General features: G+C 43.3%; 1 protein-coding gene across 2 annotated transcripts in view; it reads left to right on the forward strand.

Annotated features, from left to right (window-relative positions):
• The first annotated feature begins 13,786 nt into the window (after positions 1-13,786).
• Positions 13,787-16,092, forward strand: part of Syt16 (synaptotagmin 16) — a 225,307-nt gene continuing 223,001 nt past the window's right edge. The window contains exon 1 of one of the 2 annotated variants that reach the window (XM_048362457.1): positions 13,787-13,868. In XM_048362457.1, the coding sequence (XP_048218414.1) occupies positions 13,856-13,868 (13 nt within the window). In that variant the 5' untranslated portion in view covers positions 13,787-13,855. The remainder of the gene's footprint in view (positions 13,869-16,092) is intronic. The other variant, XM_048362456.1, reaches the window with a different exon arrangement.

A 16,092-nucleotide genomic window follows, 5' to 3' on the forward strand; every position in this document is an offset into this window, starting at 1 on the left:
CCACTAAGCCACATTCCCAGCCCCAAGAGACTATATTTCTTAAGTCACAATAACTGGGTTTATGTACTTATGCAGATCTCCAAATTGATAGGAGACACAGTTCTCATGACTCTGGACAACAGAAAGAAATCCGGGTGAATTAGGTACAAGATATATTCATATTCTCAATAATCTACTTTGGTTACGGCAAGCATGTACATGCATGTAAAGAGCTAAAATATCTTTGAGATATCTTTAATAAACTCTGGGTTGAAAATCGCTCTCATTTTGGCATCACCCAGAAAAAGAACCATAGTTACTAACGCCTTCCTTCCTTATTCTTGATTCTTAAATTACAGTTTGAAGAATACTTGCTTTTAAATGGCTTTGAGAGAACTCCGTGAGTTCCTAACTATTCAGGTTTTCATTTATCTTTTGAGCAACTACATAGTAATTAATTTTCATCGCACATTTCTTTCTCATACCCTGTGCTAAAGTAAATGTCAAAGCACAATCCTTTTTTTAATGTGCTTAAAAAAGGACATTTAAAAAATATCCAAATTATTTGTTCTAATATGCCATATGTTGCAGGTCTGGATTTTTTAAAACAGATGTTTAGACAGATTCCTCTAAGGAGCAAGAAACACAAGGCAAACTACCATTATCTTAAATGTTGGGAGCTTACTGTGACAATATAGAGACAAGTGAGGCGATGGCCTCATCAGAGGCACAGCTTCTTAATAAGCAAGCATGAAACAGTGGACAGCAGCAGTTCAAATGGCCAGGCTGGGCCTTCCATTTGATTGTGTATGTACTTGAACATGCTGTGTGGTCACAATCTGCATCTTCATTCATGAGCTCTCCAGCATCTCTGCCCGAGTTTCCTTCTATACTACTGTTCTCTTCTGTCCCTGAAAGAGGCTTTTATTCATTGTATATGTTATATATAATCCACGATGGTGTACACTGACTGGTCAAGTACCATTGGTCTGGTCCTTTCTGACAACTAGCTAGATATTTGGCTACCCTTAACCACATCCCTGGTTACAGTGGATTGTGACCATGTTCCAGTACATGAAGGATTCATCTGTGACAGTTCCCCAGTGGAGATGGGGAACTGGCCTTTAGAATCTCATGGATTTTTTTTTAGTCTGATTATGGGTTGGACTAAGTGACAGCGATATTCTATATTAATGTCAGTATTGCAATTTCATGATGTATTAATGACATAGTAACAAAGACACTGATCTAACAAGGAGCAACATCACACAATGGTAGAAAAGGTCTGCTCTGGGGCCAGACTTCCTAAGGCTGCAGAGTGCATCTGGGACTTCACAGCTACCTGTAATTAGCTAAAGATGTAATTAGCTAAAGATATGGGGCTTGAACTTGGGGCCTGGGTGCTGTTCCTGAGCTCTTTTGCTAGAGCTACCACTTAGAGCCATAGTGCCGCTCCAGTTTTCCTGGTGGTTAATTGGAGACAAGAGTCTCATGAGCTTTCCTGCCCAGGCTGGCTTTGAACCACAATTCTCAGATCTCAGCTTGTTTCTTCAGTAGCTAGGATTACTGGTGTGAGCCACTAGTGCCTGGCTGGATGCATATTCTTAACTCACTGTAGTTCCATTCTCCTTCCCCCCTCCATTTTATGTTGTTGTTGTTATTGTTATTTTTCAAGTCCTGGAGCTTGAACTCAGGGCCTAGGCTCTGTCCCTGAGCCTTTCTGTGCTCAAGGCTAGTGCTCTGCCACTTGAGCCACAGTGCTACTTCTGGCGTTTTCCGTGTATGTGGTACTGAGGAATCAAAACCAGGGCTTCATGCATGCTAGGCAAGCACTCTAACACTAAGCCACATTCCCAGCACCCCCCCCCCCCATTTTATTTTGGTAAAGAAATTTACCCACACATGAACCTTACCTGCTTTTAATCCTTTGTATAAATCTGTGCTTTCTTCTGGAATAGCTTTTTTCGTTTGTCTGAAAAATGCCTTTATTTCACCTTCAATTTTAAGTGTTTTTTTTTTTTTTTTTTTTTTTTGCCAGTCCTGGGCCTTGGACTCAGGGCCTGAGCACCGTCCCTGGCTTCTTCCCGCTCAAGGCTAGCACTCTGCCACTTGAGCCACAGCGCCGCTTCTGGCCGTTTTCTGTATATGTGGTGCTGGGGAATCGAACCTAGGGCCTCGTGTATCCGAGGCAGGCACTCTTGCCACTAGGCCATATCCCCAGCCCCTAAGTGTTTTTGTTAGATGCAAAACTCTAGCTAAACAGCTTATTTCCTTGAATGATTGTTCCATTGGCCATAGCCTTCATTGTTTCTAAGAAGTTGGTTCTCATTTTTATTCCTTGTATATTGTCCTTCTTCCCTGGCTTCCTTCCCCCCTGCCCCTTGGTGACTCCCAGATACCCAGGGCTCAGATCCCAGTGAGATCCTCTCCAGAGTGGATTTTCTATGTGAGGATTATTTCTTAGACTGTGGGCAAGGCAAGTATGCTGAGAACAGGCACCTTTGTAACCTGCCCAATCTTGACAACCATTCAGACTACAACCCCACTTTTCACCCTTCCTTCTCTTACATTTAATCTGCTGAAATTCTATCCAATAACTGTTTAATTTAATTATTTGTTTGTGCCAGCACTAGGCCTTGAACTCAGGTCTCACTCTCATTTGTCTTTTTCATTCACTTCTGGTTTTTGTGTGGGAAATCGGAGATGAGTCTTTGATTTGACTGCCTAGGCTGGCTTCAACTGCAATAATCAGACCTCAGCTTCCTGAGTAAGTAGTAGGATTACACGCATGAGCCACCAGTGCACAGCTTTAACTTTTTAATTTTAGATGTACCATTTTTTTAGTTCTAAGACATCTCTGGTTCTTTTTCATCATTTTCATATCTACTGAAATGCTGTTAGTCTTCATTCTAATTTTAATCTATGGGTTTGTTTTATAGATTACAGAGTACAGACTCTAAATTTATGTTATAGCTACTGTAGGTTTTATTGTCTTTTTTTTGTTGTTGTTACTGGAACAAACACCCGGTATAACCCATTTATAAATAAGAAGGGGTTTATTCAATCTGTGATCTGTGTTCCCATTGTTCTTGGTCTGTAGCAGCACCTCATTGTGAAATAAGTGACAGAAAAACCTCATGGATAAGCACACAAGAGTTAGAGACCCACCCTAAAGTCTTCTTTGATAGTAGGCCTTGAGTGACCTTAAGACCCTCAACAGACCTTATTACATCTTAAATGTCTCACCACTTACCAGTTAGTGGTATCACCCTAGGGATGAAACCTTTGGTGGACATACCAAATGATAACACATTTATTATGATAGGTACTACAGGTTTAGATAGCTAGGTTCATCTAGCTATCTGCTCATTCTAACATGGTCATCAGAAAGACCCCAGTGTGACCCCATCGATAGGACCATCTTCCCATTAGTGATTTATTTTCCTGTTCATTGGGTTACATTTGTTTTCCTGCCTATCGCCATCTTTCAGTTGTAAAAGGATGCACATTTGAAGTTCTGGATCTTGTAATAACCTCCTCTAAAGAGTGTTGTGTTTTGTCCCAGGAGACTTACATTGCTGACAAAGTGCTTAGTACTTGTAGAGACAGAAGCTTTGTCAGAATGGATCTCTTTGAGGGTTGTCCTTAGTGTTAAAGCACATCCTTAATCCCGGTAAGTGCTCTCTCACTTTTGAACTTTAATTGATCATGGTGAAGTGCTTGTCACCTTATTTCCAGGGCTTGACCTTTGAATTCAGGAGCTACCCTTAGAAGACTACTGATGTCTGCTCAGTACTTTCACATTTCTAGCTGTTGGCTGGTTCTAGAATCACTGGAGCTCCTGTTCTGTTTGTGGCAAAGATCTGAGGGGATTTTACGTTCAGATTTGTAGAGGGGGTTCTCTATGATGACTCCTCTGAGTATTTGCTAACTTGCTTTCTACTACTCTGACAATCCAGCCTGGATTCTTTGACTCTTCAGGTAAGGCCATGGTGTTCTGCCAGGGCCAGGGGAGTGCATGTGGGAAAAATTGTATAAAATGGGTCTCCTTGTGGTAAATCCTTGCTGCTCCTACCACAAAAAGGAATTGGTCCTCAGACCTTCTTCACTGGTTATATGCCCTGGGTGTCTCCTAGGTTACCATGATTCTACTTAGTAATCTTTGAGAGTCCAGTATTAACTCAGGTCTTCTAAATGCTATTAGATCATAAATGTCATGTTAACTTAATAGCCTGTAAGAAGTTGATTCACTTCTGAAAATATGTGTGTTTTTTTTTTAAGAAAAAATTCTTGATTTTTCAAGGAGGCTAATCTTCCCCCAAATGCTACAGACTACAGAATCAAATTGTGTCATTAATTTGCTTCTGATTGCAGGCAACAAAGCCTGATTATCAGGCTAATTGTGGATTATGCTGTGAAGAAAATATTTTTATATGCACCAATCTTCTTTTCTTTCAAGTATTTTAGTCTGGGGTTTTAAAATGTCTTAAGACAAAAAAAGGAAACCTTTATATAATTACACTTCCTATGGAATGATTTAAAATACCTTATCCACATTAGTATGTAATTAAGTGGGCCACATTAGCTTCTGTTAACTATCTTGAGAAAAAACAATATCCATAAGAGTCATTGAACCTAAACTTTTTATTGTCTGTAAAAAGTCAGTCACAATGGCTCCTTCCTGTAATCCCAGCAGCTCTTAAGGCAGATACTGGGAGGATTATAGTACAAGGCCACAGAGAGACACCCCCTCCTTCCAATTTCAACAACAACAACAACAAACTGCAAGTGATGGTATACTCTGGTTATCTCAGCTATGTTACATGTAAGTAGAGGAAGGAGGGGCTATGGCCCAGGCAAGAAACATGAGACCTTGCCTGAAAAATAACTAACGCAAAAAGTGCTGTGGACATAGTTTAAATTTTAGTGCATCTATCTTGTAAGCCTGAGGCTTCAAGTTCAAATCCCAGTACTTTCCAAAGAAATGTTAAATGAAACGAATTTTACTAAAGTTTCACTAGTTGTTGATGGTCTGCATTTGTTACATGTTCTAAATGGTCAACTTACCTCTTAGCTTCTTGCAGTATAATTGGCATATTATTTCTCTTGCCAACTGTACACACCATTTTATTACAGTTAACAGAATATATTCTCTCTGTAAGCTTTAGTTGCTCATGAAAATTTCTTTTGCTAAATGCCTGTCTTTTACTTAGTGACCATTTGTGTGGAAAATCATCCTGTTGGAAATTAGTTATGAATGAACTAATCTAATGATATAATTTGTCTTCTCCTGTTACTGTAGACACACAAGAAAACATTGAGTTGTCTACAAGATCTCACACACACACACACACACACCCATATACACACACAATGTATATTCTCCCAGCAAATCACTTCATTACACATCTGTCTGAAAACTTCCTTGCATTTGCAAATACAATTCATTTATAAAGCTCCCCTCTATAGATTTATAGCTAAACTTGTTTGTGATGTTTCTGAATCTCCACAAGTGGGACCTAATTGCATCAGAGAAGAAATTTTTTTAATGTAGAATGCTCCTCAGGGCTGTGCCATCAAAACCCTTTGTACTTTAGTAGATTTATGCATTTTTTTTCTGATATCAACTTTTAACAGAATGATCAGGGTCTTTTTGGCAGTTTGTAGAGTCTGGGTGGCTATAGGAAATGAAGCCTCAGCAAGGTGCTGAGGGTTGAGTATCATTTAAGGGGGATCCAGAGAGGAAAAGGAACTTTGGAGGAGAACTATTGATGATTATAAGAAATGCAGAAGGAGGTTTTGAAAAAAAAAATGAGATGACACAGAGCTGAGGAAACCAAATTTCAGAAGGTGTGATGAATAGTGCCAACATCCTAGGCAGAAGTATTCTATGGAAAGGATGGAAAATGACCCTGACAGTGTGACAATTGGAGGCCCCCTTCCTCACTCAGACCAGGTTCTAGAGGTGAGTTTGTGATATAAGTGAAAGTGATGCAGTACTGATGGGGAAAGGCTGAGTGTTCTTAATGGGAATGAAGACTAGAGACTGATTCAGCGAGCAGTGGGGCATGAGATCAAGAGGGTGAAGTATTTAAAGACTTTAAAATACATCTAAGGAGAATGAGACAAGAAGTGAGTTCATCGAACCATTTTTATTTTAAGAGAAATACATTAATATTGAAAAATCAGTATTTTACAACTTACATTTCCCTTTGCAAGTTACATACAGCTCTCTTGTGTCAAATGAAAAACAGTAACAACAACAATACTCTGAGGTAAATCAGATGGTGTTTTTTGGAAAAGCTGCGAAAGTCACTTTATTTTGGAATTAGTCTTTGCTTATTTATTGTGGTACTGGGGTTTTGAACTCAGGGCACTCTGGGAAGTCACTCCAATACTGAGCTAATACTCCAGCTCTTTTTTGCCCTGGTTATTTTTAGGACAGAGTCTTGACTCTACTTGGGCATATGTCTGGACAACAGTCTATTTTAGACTTCCTGTCACAGCTAGGATGACAGTGGGTACTACCACACCTAGCTGCTTCTGTTGAAATAAAGGCCTGGGGACTTTTCAGCCTGAGATGGCCTGGAACCATGATCCTGCTGATCTCACCTTCTCCTGCAGCTAGTATGACAGCAGTGGGTTGAGAAGGGGTTCTCATGAACTTATTTGCCCAGGCTGGAGTCAAACTAAAATCCTCTTATTCTCAATCTCCCAGATACTTAGGCACAGGCCATAAGGCTGAATTAGAATTTAGCCTTTAACTAAAACACAGCTTTGAAAAATTATGGCATATTTAGTTAAAACAAATAGATACTTTTACAAAGCATTAAGGTTAAGGATATTAATGTGGAAAAAGGAGGCAATTATATATGCATAATTTTTGGAACTTTTATTACTGTAATGGCTTAAGTGTTTATATCTTCCCACTGCGAAACTTATTGGGAATTAGCCAGGTGCTGGTGGCTTACACCCAGAATCCTAGCTTCTCAGGATTGAGTAGAGACTGAAGAAATTGAATCTGAGGATCGTGGTTCAAAGCCAGTCTGGGCAGAAAAGCCCATGATACTTTTTATTTCCAATTAACCACCCCAAAGCTGGAAGTGGAGTTGTGGCTAAAGTAGAAGAGTGCTAGCCTTGAGCAAAAAAGCTTAAGGACAGTACCCAGGCCCTGAATTCAAGTACCCGGACTTCTAAGATGTTGAGACCTAACTGCTTAGGCAATGGCATTAAGAAGTGGAGCATTTATGAGCTAAGTAGATCACATTGGTGGATGGAACACTCATGAGTGAAATTAAATCCTTATAAAAGATGCCTCAGGGAGACCCATCACTCCATACCCCATTGAGAAGGCAACAAGGTTCAAGCCTGGGATCTGGGACTGCTCAGCTTCTAGACTGGAGAAATATTTTTTCATTGTTTATTATAATCACTCAGTGTATGGTATTTTATTTTAGCAGTCTGAGTGGACTGAAACAACTTCAATATGAGGATGTTTTCCCCACACAGTGCTGGGGATTGAACCTAGGGCCTCAAGCATGGCAGACAAGTGATTTACCACTGAGCCATGTCCCTAATCCATATATCCATTTATAGAGTTGCATTCAAGTCTCTGTGTTCATGGATAAGAAAAGGATGAATGGACTTTTTAAATGAGAGCCTTAGATTTGATATAAGAATCATTTTTATTGAAGAAGTTGAACAATGAATTTCTTTCCAAGTGGCTGAATCCTCAGGATGTAGTCTTTATTGTGACACAGATGGAAGCAGGAGCTCCTAGGTCCAAAATTCCAGGTCTGGTGGGTTTGCTACCCTATAAGTAGGAGCTGCTATTGGGACCAGAGATGCTTCAACTGAAAGATCTTAACGAATACATTTGATACACAGATGATAGAGTCCCATTGTCACCTCCTTCCCAGCCAGTGTGTGATGGTTGGGGCCTGAGAGCTTAACCTTTAAAGTTCTCCAGGGGAAGCTGGCCTAGGCCTGCCTTTGCAAAACATGGATTTATTACGATGCTTCCTTGGCACCTGCCCTCTCCTTCTTCTAAACACTCTTCCCAGGGCACTGTACCACAGTAGGCAAGTATATATGCTGACTATGTCTCCAGTCTGTAGCTGCGTGGTTTTTTCTTTTTCTTCTTTAAGGTGCTCTTTTCAAAACACAGGCTTAAGCCAGATGCTAGTAGGCTGAGATACAAAGATTCAAGTTCAAAGCCAGCCCAGGAAGAAGAGTCTGTGAGACTTTTTAAATCTCCAATTACCAGCTAAAATTTGGATGTAGAGGTGTGGCTCAAATGGTAGTGTGCCAGCTTTAAGCAAAAAAGCTAAGCAAGAGTATGAGGCCCTGAACTGTTGTTGATTTGTTTTTTTAAGGCTCTACTTACCAAATTAAAAAAACAACAACAATGCACTATTCACATGTGCAGAATTTGTTGTTGGTAGTGGTGATGCTGTTGCTTTTGTGTGTATATGCCTGCAGAGCTTGAACTCAGCACTGAGCTCTCACTGGGTTTTATCCAGTCTTAGTTGACTCTACCTCTTGAGCCATGCCTTCAGTCCAGCATTTTTTCTGGTTAATGATAGAATCTCTTGGACTTTTCTTCCTGTGATGGCTTTCAAATAGTAATCCTCAGATCTCAGCCTCCTGAGTAACTAGGATTGGGTACATGAGTTACCAGCACTGGCATATACAATTCTGAACAGCAGATCATCAGTGTAACTTTGTCTGCCTCGCCTCCAGATTCCTCTGAGACGAGTTTCCTGGCCGCATTTGAATTCCTGCCACATAGATCCCTCAGAGACATATTTTGCCTGTGTGTGTATGGAGAGCTTAGCCGCAATCTGAAGTAGGCAACAGGCAATCACGGTTCTTTTTCTTTATTTGGTAATTATTTTGGCCACTGAATCTGCATTAACTCCTGGATCTGTACCCAGAAACCACAGGGCCAACACTTGGGCCCTGATTTCTTCCCACCAAAACAGAAATCTACCTGGTTAGCTCTGTTCCCACTTTCATCCATTCCCCATGTGACTTACAAGGGTGAAACCAGAATACAATACTGGTTATTACTTAATAGCTATTTTTTTTTTTTCTTCTCAGTTCTGGGCCTTGGACTCAGAGCCTGAGCCCTGTCCCTGACTTCTTTTTTGCTCAAGGCTAGCACTCTGCCACTTGAGCCACAGCGCCCCTTCTGGCTGTTTTCTATATATGTGGTGCTGGGGAATCGAACCCAGGGCTTCATGTATATGAGGCAAGCACTCTTGCCACTAGGCCATATTCCCAGCCCTATTTTTTTAAAGAGAAATTTCCATGCTTTTTTCCCACCTCCTGAAACTTGTATGCTTTAATTGCTATAATCTATGACCTATAGAAATATGCAAAAGTATTTCAGTTCAGAAGTTAGGACATACATAGACATTATACATAGAGATGAAGATACCTAATAAAAATTGGTAAATTCTATAAAAAAAATCTCTCCTATGTCAGATAAAATGCTCAGTAGTTCACAAGCACCACGAACAAATCATAGTTAAAGTAACTTCTTTATTTCCATCCACTTTGACAGGCACTAGCAATAGCAATTTCAACCAAAAATAGTCTTTGTAGTGACACAGACCCACTTGGCATTGGTGGGAGCCCTTTGCCCTTCCTCTTTCTCCATATCTTGTTTATAGCCAGGGTGATGACAGAGTCAACAGGATGTGGTCATAGGCCAAGGGTCAGAAAGCCCACAGGGTAACTTCCGGGTCTGATGTACAAGAGATGCTCGTCATCTTGGTCCTGGAAGTGAACTCAAACAATGTGGATGATGACACCTGCATCATAATAATGACAAATAACAAATCAGAAGAGCCCTACAAGATTTGGGGGTATGGCTCAATGGGTAGAGTGCCTGCCTAGCAAGTGCAAGGCCCTAAGTTCAAACCCTAGTACTACCAAAAAAGAAGAAGAAAAAGAGAGCCCTATAGGAATCAAATTACCTCTAGCAAGATCTACTGTAAATGCAATTGTGCAACCCTGCCCATCCTCTATCCTGACCTTTTATGTCTATACTTGCCTGAGAGCTGATGTTCACCCTGGCCTCCCCCTTGTCTGCTTCAAGGTCTCCAGGCTCCAGTCCCCTCTGTAGCCTTCCTGCCCCTTCTTATTTCCACTGTGGCTCAACTCATCCCTTCAGCACTCACTCCCCCAGGGAATTTCAGGCACATTTCCTACCTGTTTCCATCACCTACTTCAAACAGCCATCTCCTCACTTCCTCTGCTCTTGGGATCCATTTCCAGGAAGACCCACACTGCTGGCTGGAAAATCTCTTTATTTTTAGTACTGGGATTTGAACTGATGGCCTTATGCTGTACTAGACAGGTGCTCTACCACTTGAGCCACACTGGAGCCCATGGACATTGTGTTCATCTAATATAGATTTCATTTTATTATACTTTAAACCTTTTTTTTCCTCTTCTAAGTTCCCAGCTTCTGATCCCATCCTTCTTGGTAGTTCTGTGAATGTTGCACATTATAGACAATTGTGAAGGGCCAGAGTATGCTGCAACTCCCTCAATCACCCCCTTCCAATGTCAGGTCAGTGTAGGCATTGTAGCGCCATTCTCTTTCCCTCAACTTAACATTGGAGACTGAAAGTGAATCATTCCAAGTTGAAGCATTTGCCTCTGCTCACTGTTGCAGCCACTCCTTATCCAATACCACCCATTCCTGCCTTTATATTTTAGGAATTTAAATCCAGTGGTTCTTTCCTTTCCCTTTGTGAGAATGCTAGACATTTAGCTTGATATTGTCTGTGTTTTATCTTCTTGTTATGCAATTTCACTTTCAAATGGCTCTCCTATAATTAGACTGGCATGTATTTAGTTTTACATTATGCAAAGAAATGAAAAGAGTCAATCTCTGGGCTTTTAAGTGTCAAAAGCTAAGGTCCAAGTCTTTAGATTTAAAAGAATGCAGGGTGCATGTGGTTTTCTTCATTGTTTGCCTTTTGTTTTTGTGCTGGTTCTGGGGCTGCCTGGGCACTGTCCCTGAGCTTTGTCCGTTCAAGGTTAGTACTCCATCCCTTGAGCCACAGCTCCAGCTTTTTGTTGTTGTTGTTGTTATAAATTGAAAATAAGACTTTTCTGCATGGAATGGCTTTGAACTGTGATCCTCAGATCTCAGCCTTCTGAGTAGCCACCAGCAACTGGCTAGAGTGCAGGGTGTTTAAGAGTCCATTTTTCAGCAGATTGAGAGATGGATATTCTTAGCCATGATCAACTGCCCTGGTCATAAAGAAGCAATGAGTTGAGATTCTTACTGTGCGTATGAGAAGACAATAGCAGACATCCAAGGTTGTGTACCCAACAATTGGTCCCTACGTACTTCTTGCATACTGGCTGAATCTACTTTGTGCAACAAAAGCTGAAAATAACAGACAGTTGTTTTCCCAGCCCCCATTGCAGTCAGAATGATAGAGAAGGTCATTAAGGGAATTTACATAGACTTTCTTCTCTGAAAGGTGAAAGAGGGATATCATAGAACACCTTATCCCTACCTGTTTGTAGACTGTTGTCATATGAAGGCTTGAGGTTTACTGTTACAGCAGTAAAGGCAAAGGGAGAGCAGCCGGCATGGGAGGATAGTGGAGAAGGAGGAAGGTAAGTCTTGCTGACATTGCTGAGATGCTAAGCCACGTGTGGGGCCACTTACATTTGGCTTCCTTGTTATATGAACAGATAGAATGACCTTACTGTTTAAGCCACTGTTATGAAATTGGGGGCAGTTGGAAACACTCTATGTCTGTTCTTAGAAGTTCCATTTTTAGGAGCTAGGGGAGATGATAGGAATTGCAGAAATTGGGGGAATTAAGACCTAAGAAGACACTTCTCTCATGTCACATTACACATCTTACTTCTTGGCCTACCAAGAAGTTCCCTTTCTGACATGGTGGGCAAATATAAAATATGGCAGGCAGGGAAGCACTTGGGATTCTTCCACCAGCCTCTCTATTTGTTCAGAATTTCTTGGGAGAATATACACATTTTTTTCCCCAGGTGATGTCTGTATTGTTGAGGACAGGGAGCACCTGATACCTTTCAACATCACTGATTCTACTCTGTCCTTTCATCCAAACTTGAATGTAACACCGTGGGAGAGAGGAGAGGGACTGAATGACCTAAGACCAAGTTGGGTTGATGGAATGTACTCTGAAGCCAGTAAACAAGCTTATTAGCAACTGGTGGACTTGAATTGTTCTCTCTCTCTCTCTCTCTCTCTCTCTCTCTCTCTCTCTCTCTCTCTCTCTCTCTCTTTAACTTAGAGAAGTAGGTTTGATTTTTTTTTAAACAGAGCCTCATGTTCTAATGGTGCTGTAAAGCATCCCAAACTCAACTGACCATTTTCTCCTTCAAACTAGTGTAACCTTATGTTTTGTGAACTTCAAATGATTTCAAAATTCTGGGGTCATCTTTTATGTCTTCCCCTTTTTCCCATCCAACCCATTTCAAATTTTTGGCATTTGGGGGCCTACTTCCACAAGAAATTTTATAAAAGACAAACGAGCCAGATATTTGTGCCTCTTTGAAATCCACGGGATTCTTCCAATTCTTCAGAATGACCTGTGTTAAGGATCAATGGACCCCTATTCCAAATGTTCACAACCTGCATGTAGAGCCCATCAGAACACTACCTCCTCACTCGAGCTCTGTGGACTGATAAGAGGAGTCCAGTGTGGCTCTCCGCCTGTAGCTTCCTGTGTCTGTTTGGCCAATTAGCAGCTACTTCTGAGTCCTGTGTATATCTAACCCAGGGCCTGATAGTGCCTCCTGGGATCTGTACTGATGGGTTGAATGTACACCCCGGGTGGGCTGCTTTACAAGGGATGGGGTGGTTTCTTATGTACCACTGTCCTGTTAGTATGGTAAGAATCCATCACAAATTGGTTTCTGGTCTTCCAGAAGATGCGCTGTTTGCCATTTCCATAGGTAGCTTCAGTTCAGAGCCCTCCTAACCATATGTGTGAGGCCACAGAGGCTCCGGCTTTCTAAAGGACGGGTCCTGTTACACAAGCTGCACTCTTATTTCTCCAGCAGGGATGGGGCTTGGCCCATAGTTAACCACCAGTTGCAGCTCCAGTCCATATCCAGTTTGTTAATGGCCTCTTTTCATTCATTGATGCATGCAGGTATCCAGTTATAAAGGCATCCACTAATCCACCTGCTAGATATTACTGAGAGCCTATGGGCCCAGCCCGTTTTCACGTGGGAGACAGGGTACCCTAAGGAACACAGCACCCTTCAGGTCTACCAGGTGGCATCAAAGCGTTTCTAAGGAGCTCTGTGCAGGAGGATTAATGTCCAGCAGGGCGATCCTTGCCCTCCATTGGTTTCCTGCTTAGCGTCTAACAGCTGAGGCTGAGCTTTTGAGTCCCAACCTGGCTGAGGAGCTGCTCCAGATACGAAGTGGAGAACAACCAGAGCCAGAAAAGAAGTGTGTGGCTGGGGGACATAGCAGGAAAGGTAGCCTGTCGGGGGCGCCCCTAGCGTGGCGAGGAGAATGTCCAAGATCCTGCTGCATTGTCTTTGGGGCAGAGAGGAAGAGGAAGGACAGGGGCAGAGAGGCAGGGTGGGGGTGAAGGTGGGGGCGGGGGCGTTCCTGGGCCTGGCCAACTGTGCCCCCGGCCGGGAAGGGAGCTGGGATCTCGGGGCGCTGGCGGGGCTGGCGGCGGCTGCGGGGCGCGGGGCGGCGCGGCGGGGGCGCGCGGCGGGAGGGGCGCTGCGCGGCGCGGACCTCGAACGCGCGGGGCCCACCGAGGAGCGCGCGCCCGGCCCGGCTCGGTGCCGGGGGACCCCAGCTGCGGGCAGCCGCCGGGCAGCCCCTCGCCCTACCATGGCGACTGACAGTGAGTGTGCTCCTGCCCTGGGGCCGGGGGGCGAAAAGGGGAGAGGCCGTGGCGCCCAGGGTGGGAAGTTCTCCTCTTGCAGGTGTCTGTCTTTGTGCCAGGCTCGCGGGGGGGGGGGGGGCGGGGGGGATGGGGGGAGGGCAGCGGCCGGGCACCCCAGTCTTGGTGCTGCGGGCCGGACTTGGGAGGGGAGGAGATCCCGGCAGCCCGCCCGGGATGGAGGTGGCGGATGCGCTAGGCCCGAGGTGGGGTACCTGGCGCCCTGGGGCAGCGCGGCCTGTCCTAGCCCGCTTGCGGAACGCCGTCCCCAGGCCCAGAGCCAGCCTAGGGTTTGGCGCTGCGAGTTCAAGGTTCGGGGTGCGGTTTGCGAGCGCGCACCTCCTGGGGATCAGAATGGCTTCTGTATCGGGTGACCCCACAGGGACATTCGTGCCCTTCCTCAGCATCCTAGACCCAGCCCACTCCCGTGGACAGGGAAGGGGAAGCTCGTGGAGGTGTCAGGTTCAAATCCGAGCTGGAAGGGTAGGGCTGCGGGGGAAGGGGCCGCCTCGGGCAGTGGGCCCCTCTGCTTTGGTGGAGGGGGCGGGGGATACACTTGTGCTTTGGGAAACTGCAATCACGTCTACGAAAACGGGTTAAATGACCTGTGAGCCATTGGGTCACACCTGCTCTGTAGCTAGTACCGGAGGTCCCTAGAGCAGCCATGGCAAATAACACATATGGGGGACTTCATTCGAGGATGAAGGCGCTGTGTGCTGGTTACCGAGGGCCCGGGAGGCATGTTTTGAAGAGACTAGATGAGACCAAGATGGGAAGAGGAGGACCAGATTTTCTGCAGTTACTCATTATCTTTCTTTGAAATCTACTAACCCAGAACAGTTTTGACACAAAGCAGAGAGCATGAGTTTTGTAGCTAAAAAGCTACAGATTCCCAGTTTCTGTTGTCTTTTGTTTTGCAGTACTAAGGTTTGAAATCAGGGCTTCATACTTGCTAGGCAGGTGCTCTGCTACTTCAGCAGAACTCTAAGTCCCAGTTTCTGTGTTTTTCGATTATGGCAAGGTTGCTGGCTGTGGTGTTTCACACCTGTTGCCCCAGCACTTGGAGGGCTCAGGCAGGAGAATGTGAGTTCCAGACCAGCCTGAGTTAAATAGTGAGACCCCATTTCCCACAGACTGCAAAGACCAACTGTGTGACTGCCCACTTTTCTCCCATTTGCTGATCTTTTATATGGATGAACGCACCAATATGCTCTTTGTGATTTTAAATTTAAAAATGTAGACCAAGCCACTATGGGCCAATTTTTTTTCTTCTGATCCTGGGGCTTGAACTCTTGAATTCTGGGCTTGTGGCTGACCCTGGGCTCCTTTTGCTCAAGGCTAGTGCTCTACTACTTGGCCACAGGGCTACTTATGGCTTTTTTTTTTCCTGATTAATTGCAGATAGGAGTCTCATGGACTTTCCTGCCCAGGCTGCCTTTGAACTGTGATCCTCAGATCTCAGCCTTCTTGGTAGCTAGGATTACATGTGTGAGCCACCAGCTCCCAATCTTTTTGTTTTTCTTCTCACTTCTGCTTATTTATTATTGCTGATTGTGTGGGTCTTGGTAAAAAGAATTGCAAATTTAGGCTTATATTAACAAAGTAAGAGGCAGATCATGAAAAATGGCTTTAATCATGTGAGTTTTAGAAAAACGAAGGCAGAGGTACTCAGCCAAACAATTATACAAATGCAGTATGAGAATATTCTTTTTTTTTAAAGGTTGCATGAAGATGCTGCATTTAATATCCTAGAAGAAAACAACTATGCTCCTGTTTCAATTTATTTAAAATTTGTTTTTACTTCCTAATATGGCATATTGGACTCTACTGAAGAATCAGACTTTTATCATATGGATTTTGTTTCTTTATGGAGAAAGCTATGGTGATATTTAGCTTTAGAGAATGAAGAACCAATATAAAGTTTATTCTCAGTTAGGATGAAGTGAGAAATTGAGAATTGGGGTTAGCAATTTCCAGAGTGTGATAATGAGTTCATTTTTGTTTGATTTCAAAAGTATTGAGAGAGACAGGTGTAGTGGCTTACACATATAACCCTAGTTACTCAGGAGGCTGAGATCTGAGGATCTTGATTTGAAGCAAGCCTGGTCAGGAAAGTCTTTGAGATACTTATCTCCAATTAACCACCAAAAAGACAGAAATGGAGCTGTTTCTCAAGTGGTAGAGC

Source organism: Perognathus longimembris, chromosome 14 (assembly GCF_023159225.1).
Source record: "Perognathus longimembris pacificus isolate PPM17 chromosome 14, ASM2315922v1, whole genome shotgun sequence".
In the NCBI taxonomy this organism is placed as follows: Eukaryota; Metazoa; Chordata; class Mammalia; order Rodentia; family Heteromyidae; genus Perognathus; species Perognathus longimembris.